The sequence below is a fragment of the Indicator indicator genome, chromosome 26 (assembly GCF_027791375.1).
Source record: "Indicator indicator isolate 239-I01 chromosome 26, UM_Iind_1.1, whole genome shotgun sequence".
NCBI classification, from domain to species: domain Eukaryota; kingdom Metazoa; phylum Chordata; class Aves; order Piciformes; family Indicatoridae; genus Indicator; species Indicator indicator.
The window spans coordinates 824,971-852,774 of record NC_072035.1 but is presented as its reverse complement, the minus strand read 5'-3'; the positions used below and the strand labels follow the sequence as shown (position 1 = coordinate 852,774).

At 47.4% G+C, this 27,804-nt stretch overlaps 1 protein-coding gene across 1 annotated transcript; it reads right to left on the bottom strand.

Annotated features, from left to right (window-relative positions):
• Nucleotides 1-859: 859 nt before the first annotated feature.
• Nucleotides 860-27,126, bottom strand: MED15 (mediator complex subunit 15). Its single transcript, XM_054392487.1, has 18 exons — nucleotides 27,059-27,126; nucleotides 23,182-23,269; nucleotides 22,490-22,541; nucleotides 22,075-22,104; nucleotides 20,632-20,847; nucleotides 19,382-19,644; nucleotides 18,245-18,598; nucleotides 17,223-17,312; nucleotides 11,677-11,796; nucleotides 6,161-6,297; nucleotides 5,721-5,848; nucleotides 4,717-4,851; nucleotides 4,315-4,378; nucleotides 4,086-4,152; nucleotides 3,504-3,664; nucleotides 3,170-3,336; nucleotides 1,696-1,794; nucleotides 860-1,555 (listed from the first exon to the last, which is right to left on the bottom strand). The coding sequence occupies exons 1-18, from the start codon at nucleotides 27,124-27,126 to the stop codon at nucleotides 1,419-1,421; spliced, it is 2,376 nt and encodes a 791-aa protein (XP_054248462.1). The 3' UTR covers nucleotides 860-1,418.
• Nucleotides 27,127-27,804: the final 678 nt, after the last annotated feature.

Here is a 27,804-nt window from a genome sequence, read left to right as displayed (position 1 = left end):
GGAAGAGCAGAGCAGTGCCATGCTAGCATCCAACACAGGAATAAGAATAAATTTATTACAATAGAAACAAAGAGATGCTGCATTAGTTCATGTACAAGATACTGATAGCATTCTGCTGCCTCAGTGTTTACTAAGTACCCACATTTAGAAACATCCTAAAACTGATGACACCACACAGACTTACAAAGGTCAGAGCAAGTTCTTGACACTCCTGTCAGAGAGCCCAGCTCCTCTTTCAGGTTTGCTGCACAGCACAGGAAGGTGGTGGATAGAATGGGAACACCTGCCATCTGAAATGCTTCTGCACCAGCAAATTGAGAGTGAGCAACTTAGAAGCTGTGGGGAAAACAATCAACCAGGCTGTGCATGACCTCAGAGTTGCCCACAGCCCAGGGTTTACATTAGAAGTGCCCAACAATAAGGCAGCTGATAACTGACTTGGTGCCCACCATTCAAGGCACAAAATCTTAGCTGTCAGCTCTACTCCTCAGCTGGGCTCTTGGGTTTAGGTTTTTTTTTTCCCTCCTGTTTTTAAAAGCAAGCTGATGCAGCACAGAAGCATTTTCACTGAGCTGCCTCAAATCCAAAGGGAGCCAGACAGCTCCCTCAGGAGAAATGCAGCTGTGAGGCTGCTGGGTTGATCTGTGGTACTAGGGGCTTCACACTCCTGGGTTTTTCACCCCCACCTCCACACTTAGTGAGTTTTTAAGGGTGCACATTAATATCTCCTCTCTTTCTTCATTCTTTTGGAGAAATCTGGTCCATGCTAACCAAAAAACATTTATACAAAGTAGTGTTTAAAATAAGCTATAAAATACTTTTTTTCCCCCTCCCCACTCCCAAGTATCATTATCCAGATCTACCTCACATATTTAGGGGTGCCTTTAAAAAGCTGTCATTCACCTCATCTCTGGGCAAAGCTAATGAGTGAAAAAGGTTCCTGCAACCGCTGAGAAGTTTGCAAACACTGTAGTTGCAGTTAAATTTCTTTCTGGGGCAGTATCAGGTCACCAAACAGACTGTGAAAGGAATACTGGCACTGAGCAAACTTTGAAGCCAATTAGGACATTCTCCCCCTGCTCCCTCTTATACCAGACTTCCTGAAGGAAGTCCACAAATAATTTCTTCTCTAAGAAGACAATAAAAGCTCAATCCTAATACAGTCTCAAGAATCATATATACACAGTTTGTATATCTGAAAATGCTGGCAAAAGTCCACAAAGGCAGAAGATAAAAAGCAGGAAAGCTAAGTCTAACATCAGGTTCTCTACTGAACCCAACACCTAGAAACGAAACAACTTAAGGCTTCCTCCTTCTGAAGTACCCTCCCCAGAATGCCTGTGATTTTCCAGTGGCACGTGGAAGAGGCCAGCTGTTGAGACTCTTCTTTCTTGCTTCCCAAGTCAGAAAGTGAGTTGTTATGCAGCAGAGAGGCAGGCCTGACGAATGCTTTGTGCCCAGGTGTTCAGAAGCGCAGTGACCGAATGCTTGTCTGGCAGCTGCAAGAGTTTGGAAGTCATGTACCGATAGACTGACTGCAAAAAGGGGTTGGCTGCTGGAGAGAAAGCAGAGAAACACAGTTACAGCAACTTGGAAAACTATAATGAAGTACGGGGGGGAAAAAAAAAAAAAAAAAAAGAGCACCCATCTCCCCATGACACATGCCCAGGCCAGGCCATGCTGGCAGCCTCCTACCATACTGCCTGGGGTTCTTGATCCACAGAGGGCTCTGGTCTGGGTAATCGGCTGGAACACTGAGCTGCAGCGGAGGGACGTTGGGAAGGTTCTTGTCATCTAGGAGGCAAACACTTCCCATCAGAACAAAGCAGAGTGGGGGTTTGATGCATAGTTCAGCTTGGTTTCTAGCCTCTGAAGCCCAAGAAAGCAGGCTGGAATTGAGAGGGAAATCTCCCAGTTCATTTTAGCACCACTCAGACTCTTGGAAGAAAAGCCTGGCAAAGAGAGCTCTCTCTCAAACATCTCTCCACCTTGCCCACCTTGCTTTATGTACTCAGGACAAAACCAGTTTGTATTTCTCAGATGAAAGGGGGAGGAAAGAATCTGCTTTCCCCCTGGGTATCTAAGAGCAAACACATTAACAGCCTATTCATGCTTTAGGATTACTCAGCTGAGGAAAAAAAAGATCACAGAATCGTCAGGGTTGGAAGGGACCTCAAGGCTCATCCAGTTCCAACCCCCCTGCCATGGGCAGGGACACCTCACACCAGAGCAGGTTGCTCACAGCCACATCCAGCCTGGCCTTAAAAACCTCCAGGGACGAGGCTCCCACCACCTCCCTGGGCAGCCTGTGCCAGTGTCTCACCACCCTCATGGGGAAGAACTTCTTCCTAAAGTCTAAAATCTAAATCCCTCCTCCTCACTTAGATCTATTCCCCCTAGTCCTATCATAGAATGGTCTGGGCTGGAAGAGATCTCCAAAGCTCATCCAGTGCAACCCCCCTACAGCCAGCAGGGACATCCCCAACTAGATCAGGCTGCCCAGTGCCTTGTCCAGCCTCACTTTGAATATCTCCAGGGAAGGAGCCTCAACCACCTCCCTGGGCAACCTGTGCCAGTGTTCCACTACCCTCACAGTGAAGAGCTTGTTCCTAACATCCAATCTAAATCTGCTCTTCTCCAGCTTAAAACCATTGCCCCTGGTTGTGTCCCTGCAGGCCTTTGCAAACAGTCTCTCTCCATGCTTCCTGCAGCCCCCTTCAGGTACTGGCAGGCTGCTATTAGGTCTCTCCGAAGCTGAATTTCTTTCTTGAGCACACAACAGTTATCAGTGAACATTGGTGCAAACTGAAACTGACCTCACCACAATTAACATTTCTCTAGTTCTGTGCTGGTTGTTGGAGACAGAACAGCTCTTGCACATCAGCATTGGTGAAACCAGTGATGAAGCTTGTTGCTAACAAGTGATCTTTGAGATACTACGCCAGATTACCAACTGCAGCTTCAGGGCAAGGACAGAATCAGTGTGAATGAAATCTCCAGGTGTGCCCTGAAGCAGCCTGTGCAGGATGTCATGGTGCTGGGAATCTCCCAAGCACAGACTCCATGCAGAAGTCACAGGCTGGCAAGATTCAAGGCTGTTAGGAGAGGATTTTGCTACAGTCAAGCCCAGCACTTCTCTGAACTCAGCCTTTGGTTTCCTCTTGCTTACCTAGCTTGCATATGAGATGGACTGTGCCATTGTTACTGCAGTGGGAGGGGTCCAGGTTCACCAGGAATTTAGGATTTAGTCTTGCAACTTCCCCTTGTAAGACATTGGGAATGGTCTGTCTCTCATCCTCTTCGTATTTCCGTTTCCGAGGGGAAGCCACCGGAGCCCTGCGTAAGAGTCCACAAGGGACCAGGTGAAAGAGTGATGATGGCAACAGTGCATGTGTCAAACCTTCCACAGGTTTACAGAGGAAAGGTTCAACTCACACCTGTCCAGAGCCCACCCACAGGGAAGGATTTCTTCCTTAAATAGCAAGGAGGGCAGTGATACCTACGTGATGGGTGGGCCGTGGATCGCAGTCATGGCCGGCATGAAGGTGCGGTACAGGGAATGGTTGAAGACTGGCGAGCGGATGTTGGCCAAAACAGCATCCAAGAGGGGCTGGCACAAGTACTGCTGCTTAGTGGGGGGCACTGGGGGAGGTGGTGGAGTAGGCTGAAACACAAGAGAGGCCCCTTCCCTTCAATCAGCACAGAAAGAGAAATCTGTAATACTGAATCCTAGAATGGCTCAGGCTGGAAAGGAACTCAGAGCTCATCTCCACCAACCTCCCACCATGGGCATGGACACCTCTCAATTAGGCTTGGCTGCTCAAGGCCTCACCCAACCCAGCCTTGAACACCATCCACAGACTCCCTGGGCAGCCTGTGCCAGAGTCTCACCACCCTTACACTCAAGAACTTCTTCCTCAGCTCTACTCTAACCCTGCTCTGCCTCAGCTTCAAACCATTCCCCCTTGGCCTGGCTCTAGACACCCTCAGCAAAAGTCTCTCTGCTGCCTTCTTGCAGGATCCCTTCAGCTACTGGAAGAAGGCAGCCCTAAGGTAGCACAAAGCCAGCACCAAGCATTACCTACCACAGCCATGTCGTTTTTCAGCTTCTCCAGAGCAATTTCACACTTCTGCAGGGTCTTCAAAGGGCACCTGCAGAAAAGGAGGAATTTCATCACTGCAAAAAGGACACCTTGGCTGAAGTGTTTCTGCTGTGAGCCCCACAGCCAGCTCAATGCCAGCAGGGCTGGATGCTAACCAACACACCTCTGAAGAGCTAGGAAGCTGATGTCAAGCAAAAGGAGAAGCAGTTACCGTTTTGAAGGGTCAGTCAGGATATCCAAGAGGCTCTTCATTTTACTCAGGTCCTTCTTCCTGTCTGAAACAGGATCAGAGACACAGACCTTGACCACAAGAACAGCTCTCACACTGGCAGACTGTTTACTGCTAGAAGTGAAGCATGAGGTGAGTCTGATGAAGTGATGAGGATCAAAGATCTTTTCATCCAATCATCCACTGTGCCTCAAAAACATCACAAGCAAAAGAGGAAGTTAAGGCTGAGGACTTCACCCACTCTTCACAGTTACAGGCAAGAAAGAACAGTCCATTTCACTGTCCCTTTTAGGGAACAGAAACCACTGCAAAAGGCAAGGTACTGCTGCTTTCAGCAGAGGAGATCACTGACAGAGACACATCACTAGACACAGGCAATCTCACCTTCATTTTTATCTATTTTATTGATCATCCTCCGGAGCGGCTCGATGTACTTTGAGAGCTGCTTGAGTTTCTCCAGATACTGTTGCTCCTCTGACTGACTAGAGCTGGCTGGACTCATGACAGAATTTGGATTTCCTGGCAAGAAGTAAAGGCTGCATGTCACAGGGATGATGATAAAAGGTACTCCAGAACAGCAATCTCTCATTTCAGAGCCTCAGTCTGATACATGGCCCTCTCAAAGCACAGCTCACATCAAATATCCAAATCCACAACTGGGTGCCCTCCAGAGGTCAGCTGCTTGTCCAACCCTGTAAGTCTGTGCAGAAAGAACACCTTCTGTGGACAGAACAGCAAGTCCCTTTTAAATACCACTTTGTTCTGAAAGGATCCAAAGCCTCATACACCCATTTCCTAGGTCCTCGTTTGCCCTCAGTCTGGTGCATTGAACACCAAAGCAAGACACTGAATTTGCTGCAGTTTTCCTTCAGCTGGTGCTTTCCAAACTGCAGCCCATACAACACTGCTATGAGAAGGAGCCAGCTTGTCACTTCCAGTCACAGTGTCAGAAACTGCTCATTACATCTGGAAGAGAGAAGTGTCAGAGTACCCCCAGGAAGGTGCTTGGCAGCAGAGCAGCCTGCTGCCCGTCACAAGTGGCTGCCTCCTTGGCAAGTACGTGCTGTTGCTCAGGGGTCCTTCCTGCATGGAACTAAGGGCTCATTATGTCACTATAAACTTGCTCCATCAGATGAAGGATCATTCTTTCCTCAAAAGACTGGGGAAGCTAGAAAAAAAACATTATATCATTCAGTGATGTCAAAGAAAGTGGCAACTCATTTGGGTTTGAGGGGTCCCTGTTGTAGTGCTGTGTGGTGCCTGTGGCAGGTTCACCACCTGCAGTGTGGCCTGCTCTGTGCCAAGCAACAACAGCTGGGAGCTGCCAGAGTTCCCAAAACACCCCCTGACTTCCATCCAGTCTGCAGCATACTTCTCAGATCGTTTACCTGGAGTGTTTAAAGGACCTGGGGATGGGACACTAAAGTTCTGAGGTGTTCGTGCAGCTGCTGGGCTCTGGGATGGTTGTGGAGATGGACTGGGGAGAAAGCTGCTGGGTGATGGAGCTGGGCCAGAGCTGAAAAAGAAGCACAACAATGAAACCTGCCAGGCTCTGTCAAGGAAACATCAGCAGCCTGTGAGCAGAGCTGCTGTCAGCAAGTGCTTTTATAGCCATCTGTAGCTCTGCTGGGAGCCTTGGTCAGGGTTTCATACACAGGTTCACTTAAATGGGGGTTTCAGAGTGTGTTTGGCACAAGCCTACCTCTGCTCTCACTGCAGGTCATATTCATTTGCTCCAGTGGAAAGAGAGGAAGACACATTGAGTGCTTCTGAAACCCTCACCCTCCTGGCACTGCCAACAGCCCTCAAAAGCTGCAGTCTGGCTCACCTGACATTTGAGTTTGGCTGAGAGGTTGGCTGGCCTGGCTGAGGAGACGGCTGTGGTGGTGGAGGCATTGATTGGGGTGTCTGAGCTTGTTGGACAGGAGATGGGGATGACATCATGGTGATGTTGCTCTGGCTCACCTGAAATGTGGAAGAAGAGAAGATCAATAACAACAAAGGGGAGAAGAGGATGGGAACCTAACTACAAGGCTTTACCTCTGGAGAGAAGCAGATCCTCAGGCCTGCAAGAAATGGAAATGTTAGCTTCCCGTTCTTCCCCCACACAGGTGACAGTCCCAGCTGTACCACTCTTGAGGCTCTCAGGGTTGTACTTCATCCCAACTTTACTACCAAAAAACACCATTAAAAACTGCACACAATTTGAGTAACTCTGTAATGATTTGGTTTAATTTTCCAAAGCATCACGTTCCAATTAAAATGTCCAAAGTGGCATCTGGAAAAACTGCTTTATTAGAACTAGAACAAAAGCAGGAAGACAAAAAAAAATCCAGCAAAAAACCAAACCAGTTCTAACTTGAGACTTAGCAGCCACAAAAACTCCTTATTTTGACATTTTAACTGCAGTCTTCAAAGGTCTGTCAGCCTTGACTGTAGCGTCCTGACTGTTTTTCTTTAGCAGAAAGGAAAAAAAAACACCTTAAGTTAAGCCAAAGCATTAACATCTTGTTGAAATATTCAGCTTCTGGAAATCTGGATGGAGATAGAAACTACTCCAAACTGCATGGCTAGGTGTGATAAATAAATGAAATGAAATGGCTTTCTGACCTCTGGAGAATGCTGAAGTGTGTCTAAAGGCTGAGAAGAGCCCTTCTAGGACGGCACCAAACTCTGGGTAACGACTTCAGTTTGTTCTGCATGCTGTAAAATGCCAGAGCCAGATGTTCTAATGGACGTTTTTCCCTGTGGTCACTTCAAACCAAACACCAACCACTGTCTGATGGCCAGGAGCACACTGTAGTAATGCAGACATTAAATGACTATGTTTAAGGCATGTGCAGAGTTCCCATGGCCTGAGGCTGGAAGTAAGAACATACCAAAATCAACTGAATTAGCCCCCAGAAGCCACCTGGTATGACTGAGCAACCCCTGTGTGCATCATGTTAGCACCTTTAGGAGTTAAAACTCCTTCACTCAGTCCCTAGAAAGGGCTTCAACACCCCCCAAACCAAAATAGACAAAGTACCAATAAACTCAAACTACAAACCTCTCTCCCTCTGGAGCTTTAACTCTGTTAAACTCTGTTAAACTCCATTTAGCTTCTCATTTCACTCCAGAGTTACACTATGGTTACTGACCACTTGGTTACCTCTCATCTTCACTATATGTGAGGAAATTAAACCACATTTTTTTCATTGCAGGATGAGAGTTTCTGCACCTACAAGCACGTTCATGGCCAGATCTCACAGCCCACTGAACCTGAGTTTACTCTGTGACTCTACAGCAACCAAATCATGACACCAAGCCTTGCTCAAAAGCTATTTAGGCTTGCACAACAAAAGCTTGCACTTACTACCCACCAAATCCAAGCTGTTCTTAGTGTTTAGAACACACCATGCTGGAGGCCCGCCTGCAGTTTGCTGAGCCACAGGCAAGGAACAGCACTCAGCAGGTAAGGCTAGCCAGAGTTCTTCAGGAGCTCCCAGCAGCAAAAGTGCACACCAGGCAGAAGCTAACAGCAAGGAAGAGGAGGCTGCCACAAGGCACAGGTAGGTAACACTGAACAGCACAAACACTTCTACTCCAAAGGAAGCTCTCAGAAAGCACTTCCACTCCTGCACTTTGCAGTGTGAAGCCAGTAGGCACAGCCTTGTCTGCTCAGTTGCAAGCTGGGTTTCAAGTCCACCATTGTGCTGCTTTACAAGACCAAAGGTAACCTCTGCAGAGCTTGGAGTAAGGTCCGATCCAGGTTTCTATATTCCTAGCCAGGCCTTTATCCCTTGATTTATTTTAACATCAACTCAGTGTTCTTGCCCCCCGCCCCGTATTTTCAGTTTGCAAAAGATTTAGGATCATAGAGTTGTTAGGGTTGGAAGAGACCTCAAGGCTCAGCCAGTTCCAACCCCCTGCCATGGGCAGGGACACCTCACACCAGAGCAGGTTGCTCACAGCCACATCCAGCCTGGCTTTAAAAACCTCCAGGGACGAGGCTCCCACCACTTCCCTGGGCAGCCTGTGCCAGTCTCTCACCACCCTCATGGGGAACAACTCCTTCCTGACATCTAATCTGAATGTCACCTCCTCTAGCTTGGATCCATCCCCCTCAGTCCTATCCCTCCCTGACACCCTAAAAAGTCCCTCCCCAGGTTTCTTGTAGACCCCTTCAGATACTGGAGGGCCACAAGAAGGTCTCCTTCTCTTCTCCAAACTAAACAACCCCAACTCTCTCAGTCTGTCTCCACAGCAGAGGAGTTCCAGCCCTCTGATCATCCTCATGGCCTTTCTCTGGACATGTTCTCTCCCAGCAATAAACTGCAAACTCATACTATTGCAGACTGTAGTAAATTTGTGCTGAACTTGAAGGTTTTGATGCTGGAACTAGAGGAGAAAAACTGGTATGAGCATATTAGTTATTTAATTGCTAAAGCACAAGATTCATCTTTTAAGATGCTGAGATCAGCAGGCAAAGATCACAGGATCACACACCTGGAGTTCTTCTGGTCACTTGTGACTCCTCATCGCTAAACAGTGCCAAGAAACGCTCCCTTTGGGGGAGCAACCACCAGGCACTGACCTACCCAAAGGTCAGTTTTGCCAGACAGGGAACTGCTGGGTTGTCTGGCACAAGAGCCTTTGGAACTGCTTTCCCTGCAGGCTTTGTGAGGTCTAGGGGTGCTTCCTGAGTACCTGCTAGGGTTCAGCATCTCCAAACCCAATGGAAACAAGGTGCAGGGTACTTCAACATGGAGATTTCCACCTTTAACACAGGCAGAGATCCAGGGCTTGAGCAGGTCAGTGAAGGCAACTGAAGCAAAACAGCTACAGATGGTAGATGAACCTTCCCTTAGCTGTTCCAAGTGTGCCACTATCATTGATTGCAGCTCAGGCTTGGTAACTATTCAGACACAAACAAAAAACCAAACCCACCCCAACCTAACAAAAATCCACTGCAGAATCAACAAAGCCTTGTGGAAAAAAAAAAAAAAAGAAGAGACCAGACTGAGATGGTTGTCATATGGAGTAACACCAACTGGCCACACAGTCATGATCTCACCTCTGGCCCTCTTGTTCAGAGAGATTCCTCAGTGCAATACCCAGATTCTTTTCCAACAAGAAAAGACACTTTGAGTTCAGATGACTTTTGCTGCTGTAGTCAAGGAGGTGACAGACTCTTCAATGAGTAATAAACTCCCAGATATATACCACAGCCCTTGAGGAGTAAAGTGAGGATCAGCTGCAAGGGCTCTGAAGACAAGGAAGTTATATAACATACCCAAACCCCAATAATATTTAAGCATTTTATGCAATTGAGAGGTGTAAATGACAGCATTTCTGCCCAGAACTTGAAATGTTTGGGCAGACAGGACTAGAGGTTGATCCAGAGCCATCAAGTGCATGGCATGTCAGAGTGGCTTTAAAAACATGCTTCACACCACCACTGATCCATGATTCACTCACCCTACCACCTGCTCAGGAGGCATTTGCACTCCAATAAAGGAATCTCTTTATTCCTCTTGGTCCTTCTCACCACTAAAAGATGATCAGCCTGTGACACTGGATGATTAAATGAGGTCTTTGCCTTATATGTTGAGTCATAACAAATCTGATACTTAAGTATCTATTGGAAAGCCTCATCAGCAAGCCAATCACCAGGAATACTTTATGTGGAAGATGGAAAGTTGCCCAGGGAGGCTGTGGCTGCCCCTCCCTGGGGGTTTTCAAGGCCAGGTTGGATGAGGCCTTGAGCAACCTGGGCTGGTAGGAGGTGTCCCTGCCCATGGCAGGGGGTTGGAACTGGATAAGCTTTAAGGTCCCTTTCAACCTAAAGCATTCTGTGAATCTGTGATTGTCTCAGCCTATATAAATTGCTCCAGCAAATAAAGCTCAAAGGAAATTCCCTTTTGACTCAGCTGCTAGGCCTGGGTTTTATTTTATCTCACAGCTAAACAGTGACCTGGACTGAAGCCACCACCCATCTGACACCAGAAACAACAACAGATGTGTTTGCCTAGCTCTGTAGAATCTTTCTGGCCACTGGATCTGCTTCAGCAACATCCTGAGAAGCAAAGGCTGTGCCTACTTGAGGCAGCTGCACTAGGAAGCAGAGCTGCAGACATTCCACAGCCCCAGGACAAGCTTGCAGAGGAAACAAAAATGCAAAGAGTGAAAAGACATTCATTAAACCCATCACCAAAATGCAGTTGTAACAGGGACTTGAACTGCACCTTCTGTCACGCTTGAAAATTAGCATCTAGGAGGAAGTTCCTGGGTACCAGACAGAAAAATGCAGCTGAGCTCTATTCCACCACCACAGCAAGGTGTCTGCTCAAACCAACACCAACCACACAGGGCTCAGCAAACTCCTGCAGAGAGGACTGGTCCCTGACTCACTGGCAACAGCTATTTCATTCCAGTTCTCCCCATTCCTGCTTCCCCAGAATAACACATCCTGCTTGCACAACATGCCTGTGAGGTCACCAACAGCTCTGGATCTGCACCAGGCAGATTCAGTGTTCTGACCTCATACCTTCCAGACACAGCTGGATGGGTGCTGCCAGCCTGCCTACACAAGTCCATCTCTGTGGCAGGTGCAAGAGGAATCATTCTGGCAGTTCCTCCTACCACAACCATGAAAGATAAAAACAGTTCCATTTTTCTTTACCCCTGGTGCTATGTCAAGCAGTTACTCAAACTGAAGTGAGCCAAGTTGACCAGTAATGAGAAAAGCATCTGTGCAGAGCATGAGGACATCAGTAAGGTCCCAGACACCACTCAGCAGTACTGACTTGCAAAACACTCATTGGGTACTGACAAGGACTAAACCACAAAGATCTAATTTCAGGCTTGAATCAAATCCCAACATGAAAACCTTTCAAATGGTAAAAGACCCACTTCAAAAATGCTTTATTTGATAGCCCAAGCTCTCAAAAAAAACCCTCTTCTTTAAAGTGAAAAAAGATCCATGGAAACCTCTTCCTTAAAACAAAAAAAAAAAGGATCCATGGAAACCTCTTCCTTAAAACAAAAAAGGATCCATGGAAACCTCTTCCTTAAAACAAAAAAAAAAAAAGGATCCATGGAAACCTCTTCCTTAAAACAAAAAAAAAAGGATCCATGGAAACCTCTTCCTTAAAACAAAAAAGGATCCATGGAAACCTCTTCCTTAAAACAAAAAAAAGGAAACCTCTTCTTCGAAACGCAAAAGGGTGCATGGAATCCGTGGAGAGCCCAGCAGCCTGAGCAAGCCCAGCAAGTCAGTTGTTCGATGCCTTAGAGTGAGGCTGCCCCTGGCGGCCAGGCAGTGCTCCAGCCCCAGGGACGCCTCGCAGGCTCAGTAAATACCTGTGGCATTTGCTGTCCGCCCAAAGGCACGGAGCTCGGCGGCGTGGCCGACACTGCGGTGGTAGGCGGGAACCGGGCTCTGATTTGCATCCCACCTCGGGCCATAGGTGCGGTGATCATCTTTGAGGACAGAGGGACAACAGACAAAAGTAATCGCAAAACAAGAAATGCAATGCACCGGCAGGATGAGAAGCACATGCAGCCTCCAGGGGTTAGGGGCAGCGTGGAGGGCAGGTTAGTGAGCTTCCCTCTGCAGCTCACCCTGACAGCTAGCTCACACACCAGGCTCCTTTGGGCCTTTGTCCTGGGTCATCTGCCCCAGGGGATCCTGCTCTGGCAGGGGGTTGGACTGGATGACCTGCCCCAGGGGATCCTGCTCTGGCAGGGGGTTGGACTGGATGACCTGCCCCAGGGGATCCTGCTCTGGCAGGGGGTTGGACTGGATGACCTGCCCCAGGGGATCCTGCTCTGGCAGGGGGTTGGACTGGATGACCTGCCCCAGGGGATCCTGCTCTGGCAGGGGGTTGGACTGGATGACCTGCCCCAGGGGATCCTGCTCTGGCAGGGGGTTGGACTGGATGACCTGCTCCAGGGGATCCTGCTCTGGCAGGGGGTTGGACTGGATGACCTGCCCCAGGGGATCCTGCTCTGGCAGGGGGTTGGACTGGATGACCTGCCCCAGGGGATCCTGCTCTGGCAGGGGGTTGGACTGGATGACCTGCCCCAGGGGATCCTGCTCTGGCAGGGGGTTGGACTGGATGACCTGCCCTAGGGGATCCTGCTCTGGCAGGGGGTTGGACTGGATGACCTGCCCTAGGGGATCCTGCTCTGGCAGGGGGTTGGACTGGATGACCTGCCCCAGGGGATCCTGCTCTGGCAGGGGGTTGGACTCTTTCCTACCTGCATTTGGACAGCATCTAATAAAGCCTAGGTATGGAGAGACAGCTGAAGTGTGGATTCAGACTGATAGGTCAAAGGCAGACTCTTCTACCATGGCTTTCCCTACATTTTGCCTGATGTCAGGAGCTCTTGGAAATAGCTGGTTGTTGTCATAAATGCTCCATGGAAGAAGGTTTCCAAAGCTGTAGGTTCCTGAGGCACTTTCCCCCACTGTGGGCTCAAAGGCTTTAGCAGTAATTGCATTGTAAAAGCACTGACAACAGCTCAACAGCAGCTGCCAGGACAAATGCTCCACAGTGAGCAAAATTTCAGAGCAGCCTAACTCGTGACAGTATAACAAGGCCAGAGACAACAAAAAGGCCTCCTGGGTTTGAAAAAAAAAGCTATTTCCCGACTTCTATAACCCACAGAATATATTTGACTGATTAATGTGCTAAAATAGTCTGGTATGAGTCCACCATCTACCACAAGCTTACTCAGACTCTGTTTGATTCTACAGAGGTGCAGACTGAGCACAGCCTAAGGTGCAATCCCTTAGACCACTAATGAAGGTTAGCACTAGAATGGATTTGCATTTTAAAAGAGAAGTAGGACTCTGCTACTCTGCAGTGTCTGGCAGCACCTTTCAGAACCATCAGCCTGCATGAGCCACACAGATTTAATATTACACATCTGCATGGCTCTGTTACTTAAATGTAATATTACACCACACGTGCTGAGAACTACAGCAGATGGAGCATGTGTTCTAGGTAGCATTCAGCTAACTCTGGCAGATTCACTTGTCAGTAAAAGAGGTTGGATGTGGAGCTTGGGGATATGGTTTAGGGGTGAACTTTGTAGAGTAGGGTTCTGGGTTGGACTTGGTAATCCTCAGGGCCTCTTCCAACCTGAATGTTTCTGTGGTTCTGTCTGTTTGGCACTTCAAAGAGCTACAGGAAATCCTTGGAACTGCTACTTCTCCTCAGCATAAATATTACCAAGGAACCTACACAGCCCCTAATCAACCTATGAGTTAATGAAGTCTCCTGCCAAATGATTTGGGGCATTCTTGCTTAGTGCTTTATGTAAATGGACCGAAGCAGCCAGCAACACATCTCTAGAGAGTCAGAGAATGCATGTGCTTACAATTGTTAAAAATAAATCAAATTAAATACAACAGAGCAAGACTGAAAAAGGAAAGCAGTGACTGAGAAAGAAAAGAAAAAAAAGTGTCAAATTCAGCACAGCTGTTAGTTCACAACACCAGAGCAATGCGATCCCTTTCCATCCAGGCAAAGAGGGATGGTCAGAGACAGGATTTCCAAGGGAAAGGAATGAGAGCACTTCAGACCTCACACACACATGCACATGTACACACACAGCATGCAACAGCCACCACAAGCAAACACAACAACCCAGCACTGGCCAAAAGCACAAGGTGGATGCTACAAACTGGAGTGAAGGGTTCCATGAGAGCTGGTGAAGCAACACAACCCTAACAACAACCAAAACCAAACAAAACCAGGCAAACAAACAAAAACACCAAAACCCAAACCAAACCAAAAAGGGAAATTACTAGGGGAAAAAGAATAGCCTATATCCTTCCAGGCACAATCACCCCATCTTAGACCCTTGTGAATGCATCTCTGGATGCATTCTGTGAAAAGGCAGGGATGTTATGGTGATCCACATGTGCCAGCTTGGCCCTCTTTCTCATGCCACACCACCAAAGTGTGAAGATTTGGATTACTTCCCCCAATTCAGGTGTCTGGCAAACCACTGAACACCAACATGACAAACTCTGCTGCGGAGGCTTTCAGCTCTTTGTTTCATAATGGTTATGGCAGCTGTGGGTTTGGCTGGTTCTATTTTTGGAGGGTTAGAAATGTGTGTATAAATAAAATGACAGCAATTCCACTCTCTTAACAAAAGTCACCTATTTTCCCCATACTCCAGCTGATCCACACCTATAAAACCTGTGACAAAGGAGTCAGGAAAGGGGGTTCCAAAGATTGCATGTTTTGCACCAAGCCATACATTCATCAAGGAGCTGTTCTTGTTATTCTAAAACCAGAAGAGTTCAAGTACTTTTGAGAGAGATTTCCACTGAGGGCAAATCCTCCTCCACATGGGCAACTGGATCAAGAATTTTACTCCATAACACCAGAAAGTAAGCAGAGGGTCTCCCTCCACTGCTGCAAGACAAACCTCATTACCTGAGAAAAATGCAGTGGAATATAACAACTGGAACCCTGACTCTGCCATTTTCTCTCATTTAAAATCCAAAGCCTCAGAATTCCACAAGCAGGCAGGTTTTGGTAGGCCTGTGGACATCCTGTGCCATTGTCACTCCACTCAAGGCAGCTGATTTTCCAAGAGCCAGTCTGCATTCTGAGCACCTGCACAGGGATCTGAACTTCATGGAAACTTAACTCCAGCTGATTCCAGGTGTTCTCCTGGTGCTGTAAACTCCTGTGGAGCACTCTGGTTGCTGAGGCACTACTTTATTTACCAGTTTTGCATGCCCACATGACTAGACACTCAGGCAGGGTAACACTGACCTGTAGAATGTCTTTATGACTTCAGAGAACTTCAACACTCACATGGATCTAGGTTTAAACCTGGGATGGTTTTAACTTGTGTAAGAAGGAGGAACAGAGACTGCACAGAAAAGGCAAACCACAGCCATATCAACCAGAATTCCCAGCCTGAAAGCCCCTAGAGACCAAGTTTCAATGTAATAAGCACAGGTTAGGCTGTTGTTTGTTTACAACAAAAGCTTCCCTCCACCAAATGAAGAAGTCAAGGCAGATTTTTTTTTCTTTTCTTAAATGCTGGTGCTAGTGAGAAGTGTACTAAATACAAAGTAAAATCTACTCTTAAAAGAAACTTTTTCTCTAGATCATATTCACTCTCACCATGGAAGCTGCAGTGTAATATTGTAGACAGCCACAATCATAAAATGAAGTATTAAATACAGAAAATTTTTTACACAAGGACATGAAACCCATTTAATTATTGGACTTCACAGTGTTGAGGGAATTTTAGCAGACTCATATTGCAATGGCATGAACATAAATGGAGTATAAAGCCTGTCCCTGAACTTTCTCTGACACGTAATGAGCAATCCCTGAGTTTACTGCACATGTCTGAATAAAGCTAAAATACCAAACCTGCTGGCAACCATCTCACCACCTGAAGCTTTTTTAAATGCACTGTGCTCTTAAGCCACTGGCATCTGAAGTCACTAACTGGGGCAAGAATTCAGCTGACACTATATAAGCACAATCCATCTGTTTAGGAGTTGAAAAGAGCACATAAAGTTAGTAAAAAGAAAAAAAAAAAAAGTCAGTCTCCTCCCAGCCAGCCTAGGGCCCTGCAGCTCAACCAGCAAATGTGGTTAAGAAATGAAAAGAAGTTTTAATTCATGTTTCAGATGGACAAAGAGAATTCTGCATTGCTGCCAGTGCTGTACCAACTGTACTTACCACTGCTCAGCTTTTACATCCTGTGTTGACACAAAAAGGACTAAGGATGTGGATCACATGAGAGTTATGATGCTACAAGGCACTCCTCCTGATACAAGTCTGGGAGATGTGTATTGAAGAACCAATTGCCAGCACAGCCCATGTGAAAAAGCTTACTAGCATCTCACTGAATCTCTACCCTGACTTGTGCACTGAAGGGAAAATGGTGCATGCAGACATGGAATGACTGGGTCTATGAAAAAAATCTCTGCCATCAGTCCTAGCCAAGCCCACCTCATCTCTCTGCCTCAGTCTCTTCAGCTGCACAGTGGTGACAGTTGTACTTACCCATGCCTGTGAAATGCCTCCACAGGAAACACTACAGAGGTAAGCCACGAAAGACTATGCCATATTCTTGTGGAAAATGGGATAAGAGGTTCAGCTCAAGCCATTCCAAATTTCCCCCCCTCCATGTCTCCTTCATACCAGACACACATCAAGGCACAACCACTGGGGCTACAAGTGTATGGCAGGATAAGAAAACTGTGTTAGACAAAAAGCTTTCAACCAGCACTCTTTGGTTTTCCACTTTCCTTTTTTTCTTTTAATGTAACTCCACACTTTTGCCACATGCCATTTGCTCTTCACAATTCACACCCAGAACAAGAGCAAACTACATCTACTAGCCATTTCACTCAGGAAAAGAATGAAAGATGAAAGGAATGGATGAAAGGGGGAGTGCAGAGAGACTTCATTGTTTGTACTATTCATGATGGTCACTAGATGGAGATGGAAGGTGAACCACGTGTGAGTAGAGAGAGCAGGCAAAGATTCACAGTACAAAAATCAGTCTACACAACAAGGCAGTCACCTAAGGAAGTTGAAGGGAAGAGGAGGATACACTCCAAGTACCAACAGTCAGACTTGTAGCACAGCAGGTCACCTTACTGATGTGCATTCCTGTGTCAGCACAGGCAAGGATCTGACCTGCTCAGGACAGGGCATGCACAGATAGGTTGTCAGTGAAATCCTGCCTCTGACTCCAGGCAAAGGAGAAACAGCATAAAAGCCCACATCCCCCTCACAAAGAGGATGACCCAGGTCAGACTCCTCATCAGAAAGCCACCAGAGACCCATCTCCACGCTCACCTCTAGCATGCACTTGTCTAGAACTAATGACCTTGGCTCCTGGGCCCTTACCTGCCCTGAAGCTCCCATCTGAGCAGCTTGGGCCTGAGCTGCTTGCACTGCTGCTGCTGCCTGCTGCTGCTGAACCAGCTGAGCTCTTACCTTGGGTAGGAAAGGAAAGGACAAAGTAAACAATCCTCTTTCAACTCTATTGATTATACTCCCAAGAAAGAGTGTGGAGGTGAGATCAGCCTCACATACACACTCTTCCACAAGCTTTTGAGCTTGCTTTATGAAAACAAGTTGTGATGTTGCTAACATTTAGAGCAGTCTTTCCACAGAGCATGCACCCAAGACTCAACTTCTTGTAACTTCTTCCCTGTACCACCAGGTCTTCCCATGACAATACCAGATCCTTCAATTTTCTGGCAAACAGTTAACCACAGACATGTTGATTTCCCTTAAGCACACTCTGTTAACTACCTCCCAATGACCACCACTTCAAATGTTCACACATTCACTGCAGCTGTCAGTGTGATGAACCTGACAACTACCTACTCTTGCCTCAGCTGGCCAGAGCACAAAGAGGATGCAGCATCTTGTCCCTGTGGGGTCAATAATTTCTCAACTGTAGCCAACACTCCACTCCTCCCCAGCAAAGCCCAAAGGAAAGCAGGTTTTGGGATGACATCTCAGCTTTCGCTCAACACCACGTTGAGAGCCCAAGAAAAGCTGACAGCAATGCTCTAGGTCAAAAAGCTGCACCATTACCAGGATGGCCCAGCAAGATGTTCAACAGAGTAAAACTGCCTTGGCCATACTCTCCTAAAAGCAGGAGCTTTGACCAAAATCTCTACACTTGGCAGCAGAAGCAAAGCCAGCATGCTAGAGAGCCACCATGGGCTTCAGTCACACACACACCAGGCACTTCAAAGCCCTTGCTCTTGTTCTCTGTACTCAGAACACGCTGGCTACAGATCTCTTCATAAGCTGTGTCTTCCTACTTCATTAGTAGCAAAAGTCAAGGATTTTTTTTGCCTCATTTCCCTAGAGGATCCTCATGAACCAACAACCACCTGGTCACTAGCCCTTACCTGCATTGCTTTTAACTGCTGTGGGGTGAGAGTAACAGGCATAACCTGGCCAGGAATTTGTCCTGAGATTGCCTGTGGCTGAGACACCATGGGCTGGGGTGGAGGCTGGGATTGTGGTGGAAGCTGAGACTGCTGTGCCTGAGCAACCTGTTGCTGTTGTTGCTGCTGCTGCTGCATCTGTTGCATCTGCTGTTGCATTACTTGTTGAGGTGGCTGCTGCTGTATCTGCTGTGGTATTTGTTGCTGCTGTTGCTGTTGTGCCTGCTGCTGCTGTGCCTGCATAGCCTGTGCTGCCTGCAGCTGCTGCATTTGGGCAATTCGCTGTAGTTGCTGCTGCTGCTGTTGCTGCTGCATCTGAAAAGCAGGAAAAGCCAGGATGCTAAAGCTTCCAGCAGAGATATAGCAGCCTGATCTTTATAGCATAAACCAAGAGCACACAGAATCCTGCTACATCAGGCTGAGGTTTTAAGCCCAAAGGGAAAGCCTGACCTTTTCATCCACTCCCAGTACACAGCCCATGGTTTCAATACCAGCTTGTCTCACTACTAAAGCACTTTTCCAAAGCAAAGAGGAACCCACCACAGCTTCTCCTGTACAAATGGGCTCAGATGCACTCCTTCATATGTAACCAGCCTGCACCAGCATCACTAGTTACCAGAAGCTGCACAAGAGCATGGCAGCTGAAGTTTCCTCTTCTGCTTTTGTGCCCAAGGATAGTATATATGATGTGTGTATGTATGCTTCCATGAATGTATGATTGGAAGTGGCAACATGTAATTCACACGATGACAACACAATCACGATTTTTAGAGTAATACAAGTGGGTTTACTTCTTTCCCACATTCCTGCTCTTGGTGCAATGAAAATGTACCTTGAAAGAGGCAAAGAAAGAGGCAAAGGTTTTAATTCTCTATTGCAGTGACAGAAGAAAACCCAATGACTGTTAAGCCTTTCCTCTGGGATGCATTAATAATGTTGCCAATCACCTTGCCACTCTGAAGTCCTACCCTTAAGAAGAAGCACATTAATTACCAACAGACAGAGCTGATATTCAGCAATCCCATGCAAGACAAGCCTCACTTGACAAGTGACAGAGCACAGATCACCTCAACAGCTACTGGAATTGTTGGTCCTCACCTGCTGTTGGTTTTGCTGCTGCTGCTGCATCTGCAGTTTCAGTATGTGCTGCTGCTGCTGGACAGCTTGCAGCTGCTGTTGTTGCTGCTGCTGCTGCTGCGCTGCCACAGCTGCTGCTGCTTGCTGCTGCTGCACCTGAAACTGTTGCTGCATGGCTGACTGCTGGGCCTGGAATTGCTGCTGCTGCAAAGCCACCTGCTGCTGCTGGAATTGTTGCTGCTGCTGTTGTTGCTGCTGAGCTATTTGCTGAAGCTGCAGTTGGGCTAAAAAGAAAGTAGACTGTACTTAACACATGGGACACAAACAGTGCAAGAGAGTCACCCAGGACAACTCATAATAATTGAAGACAATTCCTGAAGTACATCAATGAACTTCTGCTTCCTCAGATGGATGAGGTACATTAACAGTAGAATTAGTCACAGAACCCTAGAATGGTCTGGGCTGGAAGAAATTCTTCCCCATGAGGGTGGTGAGACACTGGAACAGGTTGCCCACGGAGGTGGTGGAAGCCTCATCCCTGAAGGTTTTTAAGGCCAGGCTGGATGTGGCTCTGAGCAACCTGCTCTAGTCTGAGGGGTTGGAACTGGATGATCCTTGAGGTCCCTTCCAACCCTAACAATTCTGTGATTATCTACTTTCACACCCCCCCAACTCCTGCCAAGGGAAAGGATACCTGCCAACAGACCGCATTGCTTAAAGCCCCATCCAGCCTGGCCTTGAACACATTCAGGGATGGGGCACCCACAACTTCTCTGGGCATCCTGTTGCAGTGCCTCACACCTTCACAGGGAAGAATTTCTTCCTTCTATCTAATCTAAATCTGCCCTTTTGCAGTTTAAAACTGTTATCCCTTGCCCTCGTAAAAAGTCCCTCTCCTCTAAGGTCACTTTCTACTACCAACCTCTAATGATCACTGCTTGAGTCAGCAGCCTGGATAAAAATGTAAGGCAGGAGGAAATATGCACAGAGATCACTAGCAGGAACACTGTGCCCACAGAAAACAGAGCTGAGCCCTGCAACAACAACAACAAAGTTCTTTAGCCCATGCACCAGTTGGACTGTTCCTCACTATACTAAGGACAGCATTTATCCCATCAGTAGCAGCATTTGAAATCAACGCTTCTTGCAGCTGACTTGGTTGATTTAGCCAGAAGTACGAAAGCTCTGTCACACCTTTTCCTTCTGGGAAAGAGTTGTGCTCCGAGAAGCTGATCTCACAATTTCAGTGTTGAAGCAAACTGCACACTTACTCGGCTGAGCAGCTGTGGAGACCCCAGGCATGCCATGAGGGGCCATTCCAGAGGTTCCAGAAGGCTGCTGCTGCCCTGGGAGGCTCATCTGCTGTCCCATGGGGCCAAGGCCGCTCATCCCAGCCATCGGTGCTCCTGCAGCTCGAGAAGCCATGCCCATTCCAGGTGCCCCTGCTGGGGGACCCCCAGTTAGATTCTGCAGGGCATTCATCGGATCTACAAAGAAAACAGCAACCAAGATGCAGCCATGCAGCTGCCTCCCCCAAATGCTCTTTTCTCCATCATCCACTCTCTGATCTGTTGGCTGCAGACCATGACTAGATCCAATACCAGGAGAATCTAACATTCACTGCCCTGCCCGAGAGCCAAGAGGCTTCGGCACATCTTTGCCTCTCTCTAAACAGTGAGGATTATTTAAAGTGCTTCAGACATGCAAAGTTCCAGATGGATTCTAAACACAGTAAAGGAACTCATTAGCCACCTCTGAATTTACATGTAAGCCAAAACAAGCTGCCAACAAAAGTCCATGAGGACATCCAGCCTGCAATCTCAAAGCCCAGGAAGAGACCCACTGTCAACCCAAGAAGCCTCTTCCTTTCCTCCTGAGGTCAACACAGATCAGTAGTGCTCAGCCCAGAGGAAGTACTTGGCTATACAGCTCTCTGCACCACATCGCAGTCATTATGCAGTGAATAAATCCAGTGCCTTTCAAGACAATTGCCATCATCTGAATCCTGAGCACACAAAAAGGGAATGACAGTTCAAGAGGACAACACACAACATGGGCTGCAGAAGCTGTGTCAAGCAAGTACAGGATGCAACATTCCCTCTTCCTCAAGAATGCTTATAAAACCATTTCCAAATGACCATGCTGGATGTTACTCAGTGACAGAGACTGCAGATGCAGCCTGCAGAGGGACAAAAACTGTTACACTGTCACACTGTTACAGAAGGTCACTCTTTGTTCCTGACAGCACTGCTGCACAAGTTAGCAGAGGCAGAAGACATGATCAGATCTCAGCCAAACAGCAGAGTGCCTGTGCCCCAAAAACAGCCTTTGCCTCTGGTGCAATACACTGAGGAGCCCAAAGCTGGTACCAGGGCTGCTCAGGAGATCCTTTTCAATCACTCTTGCTCTTTCAAGAGTCTTAGTGTGGTGAGCTAACACAAGGACAGGAAAGGAAACAAACAAGGCTCCAGTGTTACATTCCAAACACTGTCCAAGCCTGTCACTCTCCTCACTGAACGACTCCAAGACTATCACAACATCTTTCTCTTCCTCCAGCAGCATTTAATAGTCCAGCCAGGGAATCCACAGGCTGCTGCTTCTTAGTACACCACAGCCCTGATTTCTAAGCTGTTTGATTTACAAATGGGGAGGTGTGGGGAAAAAAAACAACCAACCAAATAAGGGGGAAGGGAATAAATAAAATGAGCTCTTACCACTGACTGAGGCTTGAGATTTCTTGTTGTCTGCAAAGGAAGAATAATTAATTGTCTTTGTTAAGCTTGGCACACGTAAGTTTGACCCTTCTGATACACCCTCTACAGGAAATATCTTCACAAAATGATTTCAAAACCCCCCAGTTGTCTACTGTAGTTCTAACAAAATACACCCAGCTAAGCCAGGGCTTGGTAACCAGAAGGCTACATAAGCAATGGAAAGAAAGCAAAAAAGACAGTAAGAAATTAGGGAAGTGGGAAAAGCAGTACCTTCAAATAATTTCTCAAAGATTTTTCAGTTACTGATGGATGTGCAAAATAAACCAGAATTCAGAAATTAAGGATGTCATGATGGGGTGAGCAATCTCAGTACTGAGAAAAAGAAAAAAACCAACCCAAACCATCAATTACTTACGAATATCTCGAAAATGGATGATGAGCCTGGCCACAAGGGAAAGATACTCCTCCTGAAGGCAAAAAAATGGGCATTTTAGCAGAGGAAATAAAAACACTGCAGCCACCACTTTGGTTCTTCAGTATCCTTCCTTGACATAACAGATTTTACTTCACTGTGTCTGGGGGGCTTTTCAAAGCAGCTTATTTCCAAGAGTGAGTCTGTTCATTAACTGAGAATATCTGTACTAACTGGGCATTGTGGCTGATGGCTTCAGAAGGTTAAGCAAGCCAAAATTTACTGAAAAGAAGCTCAGTGATAGGCAGGCTAACATGTGATTTCTACAGGATGTAAGGGGTTGGAAGAGACCTCTGGAGATGTTTAATGCACCCCACAATGCCATTGGCCTCTTGGCCACAAGGGCACATTGCTGTCCCATGCAGAACTTAGTATCCACCAGCACTCCCAGCTTCTCCTCCACAGGGCTGCTCTCTAGCAGATCACCTTCCAGCCTGTACTGGTGCAGTTTATTCTTCCTTCCCAGGTGCAGGACCCTGCACCTATCCTTGTTGAACCTCATTAGGTTCCTCTTTGCCCAGCTCTCAGTCTGTGATCACAGTTATAAATCAGTATATATCCATTTTCCACTTCTTATCCACTCAGATTCCTTTTGACACTCCACTAACTTCTGGAGACAGAGAGAGATGCTTTACCCTTGTTTTGGCCTTCATAAACACATGGCTCTCCATATCTTTGCTGGACTTATTATGGGCAACACCAGCCTTCCTCATGGCCTCATCACTGAAAAACAAGAGGGAGGGGGGAAAAGGCTGGGTATTAATTGAAGACATTAGAAAATACTTTCTGAGTTAGGAAAGTCTGCAAAACAGCTTTTTACCTCCTGTTTATAGGTTGAAAAAAACCCAACCCAACCAACCAAAATCCCACCACATATATTACTTAAGGTTGCCACCCTTTAAAACTTCTTCAGATAGCAGAGAAGAATGTCAACTCATTTCTAAAAGACAACACAAATATTCTTTGTAGAAATTCAAGAACTGCTAAGCAAGGCATTATTTTACCACCTGATTACAGAGACAAAATACCAGGATCTGTTCATCTGAGGAAAGCTGAACGACAGGATTCATGCAATCCATGTTTAGTGAACAATGGGCTTGAGCCTGCCCAGCATCAGGCATTTCCAAAAGAATTCCCTAAACATAAAGCAGAAGAATGGGAAAAAAAACCAAACAGAAAAAAACACCTAAAATTTCAAAAAGAATTGTCTCAAGGCAGAGACATTTGATCAATAAGTGAGAATATCAAGAAGGGGCAGAGAAACCACCCACTGCTAAGGACAAGGGTGGAGAAGAAGGGGCATTCTCAGTAGGTCAGAAAACATCAAGCAATTCAGCTGTGACACATTGAACAAGATAAAGCCCTCCTAAAGCAAGGAGTTTGGTCAGGTGAACAGCCCCACACAAATCCTTTGAGCGTTCTCATTCTGGAAAGCTTTTCACCTCACTGCAAAACCTGTTCTGTTTTAACACAGCCCAGCAGCTGCAGTCTAAATTCCACAAACAAGTTACCAAGAAGCACTTTTACCTTGCAATTAACATCTCAGCAACTCAGTTCTCAGTAACTGCTGTTGCATGAGCAGCTACCCCAAATGTTTCAATTAGCTTGAAACAGCACTGCTGCTTTCTTCCCCCCGGAATCAATACCACCTCCCATGCAGCAGGAATGAGCAGGAAGCTGGATCAGCTTCCTGAACTAATTCAACAACACAGTCACACAGGTGAGAAGAGTAGATGCTACAGCCTTAAAAGATAGGAGCTTAGGCTGCCACAACTCACACCCTCACCTTGCAAACTAGCAGCCTAGCAGCATATGGCTAACCTGCTGTAGCCTGCAAAGCACACAACAGCAGAACACAGCTACATGCTGCGAGGCTCTCCCATGGTAATTTGTTCCTGTGGTCCAGCAGACACTGAAATATGTTGTTTATACATGAAGGTTACTGAAACTGAAGTGGAATCCAAAATTAATGCAGGATACCTATTTCTCCATGTGCAACCGAGCTTTAAAGAGCTGCCCATGAAGGAGCTCTGCTGCAGAGGAAGAAGCTATATCAAATTCTTTATTGACACCTCCCTTTTTTAATGCTTCCCCTTTCAGAAAGGCTGCCTCCAAATCCACACTACCCCACACCAACAACAGAGCACGCAGGACAGGAACAGAAAGGGGCAAGTAAAGAAGGTAACAGATGGTAGCATGAAGCGGCTGTGCTGAAGTGATCAATATGGTATCAGGAACTGGGGAAAAAAGTCCACAGCCAAGAAGTTACTTATTTTTATACCCATCCATCATTTCCTTTTGATGTCCTAGAACCTGAAAGACATTTCACAATGACTCCATCTGTATTACCTATAATGCCACTCCCAGAACTCTATGTCCTATCTGTTAGCATTGCAATAAAAGTTTGGACTAGGAGGAAGGGGAAAAAAAAAACCTCAACTTGTTCTTTGTTTATATATTCATCTATAAACAACATAAAAATATTTACATTAAAAGACTGGGAAAGTCACTTAAAAAAAAAGTAGCGACAGCTTTAGCATGGAGTTAAGGACACTAAACAATGAATCACATCCTTGCAGAACACCAAACTCAGCAAAACTCTGAAAATTAGATGGTAGCAGCCAACCTTTTTCTGCCTCAGAACCATTTGCCAAATGCATCACAAGATGCACAGGAAAACTTTGCCTTTTTCATTTCATACAGAACACTCCAAGCTAGGGTTTAACAAAAGGAAGCATTCAATGACAATGCCAGTTTCAGGAATTCCCCGTGCCCAGAAAGCTTGTTTCCAACCCAACAATCTGCAGCCTCTCAGTCAGGCTAGCTGGTCTAGCTGAAAAATCTGGCAAAACACATTCTCCTTTAAAACTCTACCAATTCCCCTATCCATTTCATAGCAGGACTGCATGAAACAGTTGTTCCAGTGAAAGAAAAGGAGTTCCTGGGCCACCGTCATATTAACTCATGTAACATCACCAAATGCTGCTACAGCAAATAGATTCATAGAAGGGTTTGGGTTGGGACGGATCTTAAAGACCATCTAGTTCCAAACCCCTACCATGCTCAGGTTGCTCAAGGCCTCATCCAACCTGGCCTTGAACACCTCCAGGGAGAGGGCATCCACAACCTCCCTGGGCAATCTGTTCCAGTGTCTCCCCACCCTCACTCAAAAAAATTTCTTCCTAGTCCCCAGTCCAAATCTGCTCTCTTCAAGCTTCAAACCATTCCCTCTTGTCCTCTCACCACAAGCCCCAGTTCAACAAAGCTTTCTTCCTTAAAAAGAACAGGGAATAAAAAAGAGTTTAAAAACTTGTACTGGTAAGCCCGTAGCCACATCTATCCACATTATGAGGTTTCAAAACCTCCAACTAAATGCTAACAGATACATTAAATTTCCATCTCTTGATCCTGAGTACATGCCACACGATATCTGTTAACTACAGATTAGATAGACTTTATTGACCAGCAGCAGTAATTTTCTTTCGCTCTTGCTGTATGATTCCACTGAAACATTTATCAGCAAGCGTTCATCTGCTTGTTCCGATTTCTTTCCTCAAAGTTATACAGCCCTTGAGGACATTTTGGTTGCTTGTTTTGAGGAAAAAAGAAAGAGAAAAAAAGCTCAAGGGATTCATCTAACAAGATTAATAACTTGGCAGAAAATTTAGAAAGCAAAACATCAGTTCTGAGCACCAAGAAGGTTTGTATGGCTCTGACAACCACACATAGTTGTATTCCTTTAATGACCACCATGACAGTTTCACTCTGAAACAGTACCTTAAGTAAAGCCCACAGCTAGGCAGTAAACCCACAGCAACTGTTTATATATAAAAAAAGACTGGTTTTAAAGATTGCTCTTTATAAACAAGAAGACAAGATCAAGCTTTCCAAGCATACATACATAGGGATTTCCACATTACTTTAGAAGCACTGAACAGTGCTTTCACTTTCTTTTGTAGGGGAAAAGAGCTTTCCACAAGTCAGAAAAAGCAGACAGAGCAGCAGAGTAATTCAAGTAAAGAGATTCTTTCACAAAGGACAACTGGAAAGGCAACAAACTGAACTTTAAATCAGCACTTTTATTTTTGTCCTAAAAACTCAGATTCACGGTAGGAACAGTGGCTTTCATAGCACAAAATATGTCAAACTTGGCTCTAAAGCAGATGCTGTCAAGCGGGACAGGAAGGCGGTATTCCTAGGGAAGAGGAAATTGAAAGGGGAGGAGGATCGGAGAAACGAAGCCCAAGAACAGGCCTGGCTACCCTCAATACTAATAACGAGGCCCCTCACAAGGGGGCGGCAGAAAGGCCCGGAGGAAACACCACGGACCACAGACGAACCCAGACAACAAGGGGAGGACCGGAAGGGACACGCTGAAGAGCAGAGACGGGTGGGACACAGCCACTTGGGCGTAGACGGGCCCGGGGCCACGACAGCCGCTGAAGCCCCTCTGGCAGAGACCGAGACCCGCTCTGCGGCCTACTCCGCGCTGGGGCCGCAGCCCGCACTCACATCTGGCTGACGAGCTTCTGCCGGAAGCTGGTGCTGCGCCAGTCGGTCTCAGCCCCGGTCACGTCCATCCCTGCCGCCGCGAGCGCCGAGCGCCGCTACCGCCCGCCGCCGCCGTGGCCCCGCCGCCCGACCCCGCGGAAGGGCCTCGCTGCCGCTTCCGGCGCGCTGGAGGCTGGAGGAAAATGAAGTCCCAGCGCAGCCCACCCAGCTCTCGCGGGAGCCGCGGCGCGGGGCTAGATGGGAAATGTAGTCCCGGGTCGGCACCCGACGTACGGCAGCGGCACCTCGGGGTCCCCAGGCCCCGCTGCGGGGGTGACCGGCCCGGCGCACGCCCGGGTACGGCCACACCCAAGGGCACTGCGGCGCCGCCGGCAGCTGGGGCCTCTCGGGTCGGCGAGTGGCCGAGAGACGCTGGGGGGCTCTCGCCCCCGCCGACCGTCCCGGTTCCGGCCGCGGCCGCCCCTCCCTCGCCGGCGGGCGCGTCAGGCGCGGTCGCCGTGGTTTCCGGGTCGCACATGAAGGCGGAAGCCGCTGCGGGAGGCCGCTGCCGCCGCTCTCGGTAGGTGGCTCGGGAAGGGGCGGAGAGGGAGTGCAGGTTGCCGGCTGAGCCGCCCGGTTTTCCCGAGGTAGGCGGCCTCTCCAGCCGGCCCTGGTCAGCGGCGTTGTCCGTTCCCTCAGTGGGGACCAAGCGAGCCCCGGGGTCGTCAGCGGGAACATGCCCCGTTTCGGCCCCTCGGGACTGAGGC